General features: G+C 33.9%; 1 protein-coding gene across 1 annotated transcript; it reads right to left on the reverse strand.

The window, feature by feature from the left end:
- Positions 1–229: 229 nt before the first annotated feature.
- LOC138312438 (uncharacterized) lies at positions 230–6,617 on the reverse strand. The gene is made up of 3 exons (XM_069253312.1): positions 6,465–6,617; positions 1,575–1,743; positions 230–1,067 (listed from the first exon to the last, which is right to left on the reverse strand). Exons 1-3 carry the CDS (start codon positions 6,481–6,483, stop codon positions 407–409), a joined length of 849 nt encoding a protein of 282 aa, XP_069109413.1. The 5' UTR covers positions 6,484–6,617; the 3' UTR covers positions 230–406.
- Between the last annotated feature and the right edge of the window lie 2,105 nt (positions 6,618–8,722).

Here is an 8,722-nt window from a genome sequence, read left to right on the forward strand (position 1 = left end):
TATGATATCTTACATAATTAAAATATCGTTGTTACACAAGATATTTTTAATAGGAACGATTTTTCATGAAAGGGCCAAAAGGTTTTTAATTTAACAAAATCTCATTCTATATAAGATACCTTAATTTTGTAATTAAATATCCCATATTCGATACAAGATGCAGGATCTTATATAGAAAATTAAACGAGGTATCTTATATATAATACGAGAATATCCTATTAACTTAAATAAGATATATTATCTAATTTCTATATCATAAATCTTATATGCTATATATACGATATCTTATATAATTATATAAGATATATTATGTAATTTGATTAAACACGGGATAGACCTCGCTCCTGTTATAAATGTTAACTGCCTTATCACATGCTGTATGCTGCAGTAATGTTAAGCTACGTTTCTAAACCTCATCAATCTTAGACTGTTTCGATTTGACGTCATAGTTACTTTGGTAGATGACTGGAGTGATGTTCCACTGATTTTTACTATACACATCACAGTATGTAAATATATCAGGTTTGTACCAAAGCTTCCCGCGTATGCCAATGGCACGGATACCGCTTTCTAAAGCTCTCACTTTATCCATATCAAGAAAGTTGTCGTTGTAGATACATATGACATGACTTGGATTATCATTTCCCAGCATCTTTTCAATAGTCATTGTGGATACTTTTGCATAATGACAACCTCGAATGCTGCCGTCAACGATGGACCGAGCAATCTTGGTCCACGGTACATCGACCTTGACCCCAGTTGACTCAGGAAACAGCATCCACTTCCCAGTCGTAATTCCAAATTCAACAGCTAGATCAAAAACAAGCTGTTTAGTTATTTCTTTTCCAGAGGAAATTTCTTTTGAGAATTTAGCCAACATCCTCTTCACATGTGGTGGATACATGGTTTCTTCATCATCTGTTGAAGAATCGCATTCATCGTCATCAGTTGACGAACTCTCTTCCTTTTCCTCTGATGAGGAATCTGCTTCATACGTGTCGCTGTCGGGCTTCTGTTTCTCTTTATATCGTGGTCTTAAGACCCAAACAAACTCAGGTATGTCATCACTGTAAGAAAACACATCTTTCTTAACTTAAATATTTCACCAGTGACAAACCCAAGGGTTTCCTTACTAACTTATGAAATAAATAAATGACTGTGTATTAAATGAACAAGCTTCAATCACCTGACTTGACAATGTTGTTTTTAATGTAGCAAACTGTACTGAACAAACCTCAATAACAGCGATGAAAAGTATTGAACATTGTTCAGAAAACAAGGTACTCAAAGTACTACCAAATATAATTTTCAGCTAATATTTGGACTTTTAAAATTAAAACATATGCATTGTAAATATTGTAATTCTGAATATGTTGGTAATTTTGTATGGTGAATTAAATATTAAAAGCTCCTCTTGATTCGTGAGTATGAAAATTATGGCACAAATAACTTAAAATTCAGCTATTAGCATATACAATTGTGCCAAGTTGCAATAAAACTTAAAAAGATTGCTTGAAAGAAAGCAAACGACAAACAAATAATCCATGCAATACAGTTTGGTTGTGTAAACCTACCCTTCTCTGACCTTAGAAGGCATGTTAGCTTCCAACCACATGTCAAATGGTTCTCGGGTACGTCCAACAACGTAGGTACAAGCAGATTCCACGGTATTCTTATAAAAATCGGCGGGGTCAATAGAGAGCTTCGTCAGCTTGGTGATAAACTGCTCAAAAGTCAATTTGGCTGTAAAAGGAAAGATATAATAAATGATAAATGACAAAGGGTTTTCATTACTTTTTGAAGTGGAATACTCATCCTCGATACTCCAGGGGTTCCGATTACCTACGATCTCTTCACCCCTGGACTATTTCATAGTTAAACTGGAGGCAACAGAACAGTACAGGTAATTCAGTCATTTGATGTACATCAAAAGAGCCGTATAACGGTACACTGTGGTCGACTGTGTGGCGTTGATGTTAGGCGTCGCTCTCTCTGTAGTCTTCAGAGGAAATCTTTGCTAGCATGTGATTGGTCAGATGTTTTCCGCTGAGCTGCCTTCAATTTTACTATGAGATAGTCCAGGGGTGTAGAGATCGTAAGTGATCGGAACCTCTGGAATATCGAGGATGTGGAATAGTTAACAGTGACACATTTTTATGAGTATTACAACGTGACAAATCAAGATAGTTTCCTTCTCGATTCACAATTTTTGTATAGAAACTACCAATGCTTGTTGGTTTACACTATAGTTCCAAAGGTCCCAAGACAATTCAGCAATTTGTTATTCGGTTTTTTGGTCAATTTCAAAATGAAGGTCAGAAAACCAGCAACCACGTACCGTCAAGAAGTTCTAGCAAAATGCACGAACATTTACATTATATTGCACGTTAAAAAACGATTGAAATCTAATCTTGACATTGAAGCGATCAATTCGAAGCTGTCAATTTGCCATAAAAGGCGCAATGGGTAAGATACATGTACACTGTAAAACAGAAAGGAATTTTAAAGCCTATCTGACCTTCCCACTATATCTATGAGAAAGAGTTGGTGGAAAACATCAAAGATAACATCAAGATTTGTTAGGAAATACGTAAGAGACAAAACATGAATAAGGATGTCTTTAAAAAACGTCGAGAAAGCTGATGGTATCAACAAAACCGTAACACTGCCAATGAAATTAATACATATTTTGGACCAGTCTTCTACCAGTCTATCACTGATGAGCCATCCGAATTTTGTAAGTACACGGTAACTGTATTGAAGTCAATCAAAATATCGACAAAAATTTTATAAAGGAACTGGTTTAAAAAATCGCCAGGCCCCGATATTTTCCATCTCAAATTAGTGACAGCTATTTACGAAGAAATTGTCGGACCTTTAGAAGTTATATCCAGAAACATATATTAGAGAGTATGTGTTTCTGTTATATCCCAAAAGTCATCATGAAATGAAAGCAAAATTCCAGGAGATTGTCATACCATTATTAATGTAACTCCTTTATTTAAAAGTGGAAACCACAACAAAGTTGTACCGTCCAATTAGCCCGACATTTATTCATACATAATTATACAAAGAATAGTCCGGGACTAAATATTGGACCGCTTAGAAAGAAGCAAACCTTATTAAAACGAGCACTAATTAAACATGATTTCAGGACTGATATTTATCGTGTACCACAAACCTATTAGAAGTTTTATACAGTTGCACTTAAGTTATTCACAAGTGTGAAATCATTGATACATTTTCTCTCAAACTTAAAATTCAGGTGTAAAATCTGGTTAAGTAAACGACCTACCTAACATTGTTAAATATATACCTAGTACTATGAAAATGTTCGTAGATGGCTCAAAGCTTTTAGGGAGAATGTTTACTTAATTGAATCACATGAACTTCAGTCTAACATTTGAAACATTGTCAAATGGACAACAGACAGCAAATGACCATTAACAAGCTTACAGTAAGTGTTGCAAGCAACACACGCCTTCTGTCGTCAATTACATTTTCTAATCTATGCTATCATTGTATGAAGTTTGAACAAATAATGTTGATGTGTTCTCAAGTTATCATTCGGAAACTAACATTTGTGAAATGATCTATTTTTTAGTAACAGTGGCTTTTGTAGTTGACCTTTTGACGCCAAATTCGATCCCAAGCTAAATTTTCTGATATGCTACGATTGTGTGAAATTTGATCAAAATCCGTTGATTTATTTCTAAAGTTATCGTCTGGAAACGATTTTTTTTAAAACAATCTAATTATAGTAACAGTGACCTTTGTAGTTGACCTGTTGGCCCAAAATTCAATCCCACACTGTATTTTCTCATATGCCACTGCTGTGTGAAATTTTATCAAAATCCATTGATGTTATCTAAGTTATTCTCTGGAAACTAATATTTTGTGAAACAATATATTTTTTGTAACAGTGACCTTTGTAGTTAACCTTTCGACAACAAATTCAATCCCAAACTGTATTTTCTCATATGCTACCATTGTGTGAAGTTTGATCAAAATCCGTTGATGTTTTCACAAATTATCGTCTGGAAACTAATATTTTGTGAAACAATCTATCTTAGTAATATACAAATGATATATTTTGCCATTTTGTTGGCCGGTCAGTCTAAAAATGCAATTTGCATAACTAGGGTCCTAGGTGAACGTACATATGAACTATGAGAAAGATCTTATTTTCTACATGTAAGTGGAAAAGAATTTCCCTTAAGTTAAAATGTTCCACCTTGGGGTTTCAGTCCCATTGAAGTCACGTTTCCACAAAGATCAAATATAATTTATCAATATCTGTAGCAAGTTGCCAGTTGCAAATTTGGTCAAAATATTAAATTTCTATTTTTAGTAGATTTTTTTATACGGGGATTTTAAGAGATGGCACATTTGGCGGTAATGGTAATTTGAGTACTTTTATTTTTTACTCTAAAATATTGAAAAATAACAAATATTCAAAACGGGCAAAAAATTGAGCACACGGACCCCCCAGTTTCCTGCCTGATTTAGAAGGAACAACCCTTTCCCTATTGATATGCAAAATATTAACAAAAGTTTAATACCAGAACTTTTTCTTTAAAGGGTTAAATTTGGCATTGATGGCTTATCTCTTGTGCATATGGTCAAAACGGCAAAATTCCCATAAATTCTAATATTTTGTCAACTAGGTACCTTTGAGTGACAATAGCTCAAAAACAAGCACACAGACATCTGTTTTTTCTTCCATTTTCTTTTATAGTATGGACTTCTATTTTTTAAAATCTATATGAGAAAAAAAGTTTATTAAAAGAAAATTTGACTTTTCAGAGGAGTACATCCTTAAGAGAAGAAAGATTAAATGTTAAAACGGCTTGCCATATTAAACAGGTTGGGCGCAACTCTGCATATGGGTAACAATTACCCATTTGAGTAACAGTTACCTGTTTGAGTAATCAAGAAGTTACCCAAATGAGGAATTCTGTAAAAAATGAATGAAGCTGTTTTAAATTTTTTTTTATATCAAAAATGGTGTCATAATTTTTACATCATAACTTTACATTATTAATCAAGATGGGACAAACTTCATTGATTCAATTTTGGTAGTTTACTTTGGATAATAAATATATATCTACATGTATTAGATATGCAGATATCTCATCAAAAACATACAAAGACATACAGTTGTGTATGATCACATCGATTTTATCGACTTTGTTGTGATCAAGTTGAGGTAGCAGTGTACAGTAAGACCGAATGGCCATGGGTGAGATTTTTATTAAGCAGAAAGCCCATGTTTTATTATATGCATGGAAAATTAAAAAATGTATATGTGCTAAAATTGGTGAATTAAATCTAGAGACTTATATGCAGGCTTCACATTTGCATAAAGAAATTCAACAAAATGGGTTCGAGATTAATGGTTTAGAGGGTATCCAAATGTGCGTCTAAGACAGAAAAACTCAATTCTGTAGCAGCAGAAATTGATAGCCACGGTTCGAGGTAAGATTTCTCAAAAGTTTAATGATATACCTATGTCGAAATAAGCTCAGTTCCACTGTCACGACAGTGATGCTTGGTTTTAAACTGTATTCAAGAAAAAAAATTCTAGTAGAGGGGGTGTAATTTTGGGTTGAAAATACCAATTTTTGCAATTTTTAAAGGTAAAAAATTTGTTTACCATGATTTTTACAGGCTCACAAAACAACAAAAAGCAGACCTCTCCAAAAATGAACTCTGCATGACAATTGCAAATGTTGTGTAGATAAAAAATATATATACTTTTATATAGGTGTTATATAAGGTTAAAAAGCTGTGTGTACATGATTAAAGCCTGCACATAAGTTTGCTGAATTTTTCAAATCTACTGTACACTGCTACCTTTTGCGAAAATTTTCCAACTCTACATATATTGGATGATTTACATATAATAACGTTACCGAGACACCTCTATCACAAGAGTTCGCTTCGCGAACGGGCTTTCGGCCCGTTCGCTGCGCTCTCTATAAGATATGTAATTGGAATCTCGTTACTATATAAGATATCTTGTATAGAACGAGATTTCGTAGCATTTAAACCCAGAAACTAATTTCTCCCTCAAGCATCATTCTGAGACCTTCGGAACACATCTTAGAATCATTCGCAATGGCGGGGATGACGCTGAATATGTAATATATATAAAAATATATATTATATAGGATTCATTATTTTTTTTAATATAAGATATCTCATGTCTTATATCACAATCAAGATATCTTATATATATATGCATTGAAATTAAGGATCGGCACTGCTCTTTGAATGAATGTCATGTTGGCTTGCCATATTATACACGTACATGTTGAATTGATCGATTCATAGCTATCGAACAATTCAAAAGCACAACGTTTGCATGCCGATAGAAGGACAGTATACCAATATGTAATATTAAGATATTTTATGATATCTGCAATGCATTATATAATTGATAAAATACATATATATGTTACCTTCTTCGGCCAAGTCCATCTCGATTTCCCTGCATGTAAACGTATCTCTTATACTTTAAACGGACCATATGGTGTAGATTTAGATAAATCGTAAGACATCATCAATAGCAGTTTAAAGTCCGCCTTTGAAATACCTTCGTTACTATCAGTTCCTTGCTGAGTCATATATATTCTGTCAGCAATATCTTAAGAAGCCTTTTCGTTATTTTATTATATTGATTTATTCTTTCGTTGGCAAAATATATGACTTAGCGTTGGTCCAGAAAAAATCACGGGATGACAGTTTAAATCAATTTATTTATCAAGTGCGTGCATGTCCCTTTTATCTGCTGCCGGTATATCTACTGTGCTGTATAGTTAAATATTTGTCTACTTTGTCCCGCATTACTGTTCGTATCCTATTATGTAATCGTGTTCGGTTTGTATATCTTGATAAAGGGGCAGATCGCCTCGAAAATTTGACAATTTTTTGGTCCACACGGTTGGAATTACTTCCTTGTCCCATATTAACAATTTGGAGTAATTTGTATCCAACAGACTTACGTTTGATTGGATCCCGTGTCATCTGGAAAATCCTGTTTATATTACTTCTTTGATCCTTACCTTCTGTCATTAGATGTTTCCGTTTCTTGACCTCCTTATCAGATATACCAATGTTTGATATTATAAAGTAAGTAAAATGTATCTAGCCATGGACATGACTTCCGCTATCTGTCTTAGATTGCTTTCGTAAGGTGATTATCATGAAAATTTCTTTTGTAAAATTCTTGGTAAATGTAATACTGTCTAATATAGGAGTTTCGAGATCCCAAAACGACGTGGGTAAAGTATGATTTATCATCGATTAGTCCTACCTTCCGGTGATTGTGACATCTCACAATTACCGGAAGGTTGGACTAATCGACTGTAAATTGAATAAGTTAGATATGTCATCGGAATTGGAATTGGAAGGAAATAACCCCATGGAAATAACTCCTTGAAAGCTCCGCATGTGACCGGAAGTTGACGTCATTTGCAACGTCTACCAACAATGGCAACGGTGTTACTTATCATTATTATTATTATTGTTTCTATTTTTGCAGCCCGACGAATTTATCAATGTTGTTGGGAAATATCGTCATGAGTTCTTTTACTAGAGTATTTTTCTTTCAATTTTACTATTTTACAATTTAGTTTTGTATTATTTGGTTTCTGTCATATCCTAGCTAAGGTAGTTTAATGGCGGTATCCTCTGTGTTTGAAATACCAGTAGGCCTATAGTTTGAAAGAATACTTTATCCGTATAGTGTCTTCTTGTGATAGCGGAAACTTTAACAATCGTTTTAGTTTGCCATGTCACTGAAATATATAACCAAGTCTACCGGGAGGCAGTACAGCCTACCCAGTCACATTACACTGATAACAGGAAAACCAAATATCCCACCTCCTGTAAGCTGTAGTAGTGGAAACATCTAATTCTTGGATGAGAATTTTAGTGGTATTTGCACAATAAAATCATTTACTGGCAAATCGCGGGAAACAAATGATAGCTTGTTCACAATTCATTCTAATCTCCAACCCATAGGTGGATGGATATTATTATCAATCTGATTAAAATACAGATCCTTATTATCACTACGTTTGATATGAGGATCTGAGAACATCCCATTAGGGGTCACGTCAGGATGACCTTTGGAAATGGCCAATCAAATTAGCACTGCCAGAATCTTGACTGGGGACGAACTAGTTTGAAAAAACTGTCCAAATAATTTTCTTGTACATAGTCATCTCGCCAAAAGTGCACAACAATTCTAAATGTATATGCTTACTGGGACGAAATGGCGTTAACAATTCACGTAGAAATGTGTAGAAAATGTATTTGATCTGGAATACACGTGGTAAATGACCCCATATCGGGTATTGTCAGATCCTATATTGAACGGAGTGGTTATAAGGATCTGTATTTCAATTAGATTGTTTATTTCATGTATATAAAACATTTATACATACAAATAGTATGTACAAGTATATACAACAAAATGTTTTAATTTCTGCTCGCCAATGCTCGCATAAGTAAAACCTTCTTGTTGTTATTCTCGTGGGATAACTTATAAAACTTATATACACATCAGTGTACATATAGTATCGATCCAATATAGAATGAGGACGGAGGAAGAGATATTTTTGTTAGTCTGGGTTTTTTTTTTTTTTTTTTTTTTTTTTGTACTTCATATATCTTTCTTCGGACTCACTGTAAAGCAGCTACACCAATGTTGATC

This window comes from Argopecten irradians, unplaced genomic scaffold (assembly GCF_041381155.1).
Source record: "Argopecten irradians isolate NY unplaced genomic scaffold, Ai_NY scaffold_0319, whole genome shotgun sequence".
Classification (NCBI taxonomy): domain Eukaryota; kingdom Metazoa; phylum Mollusca; class Bivalvia; order Pectinida; family Pectinidae; genus Argopecten; species Argopecten irradians.

Coding starts and splice junctions, on each gene's coding strand:
- LOC138312438 (XM_069253312.1), bottom strand. Junction 1,068..1,574: donor CCTTCTAAGGTCAGAGAAGG/GTAGGTTTACAC, acceptor GTTTTCTTACAG/TGATGACATACCTGAGTTTG.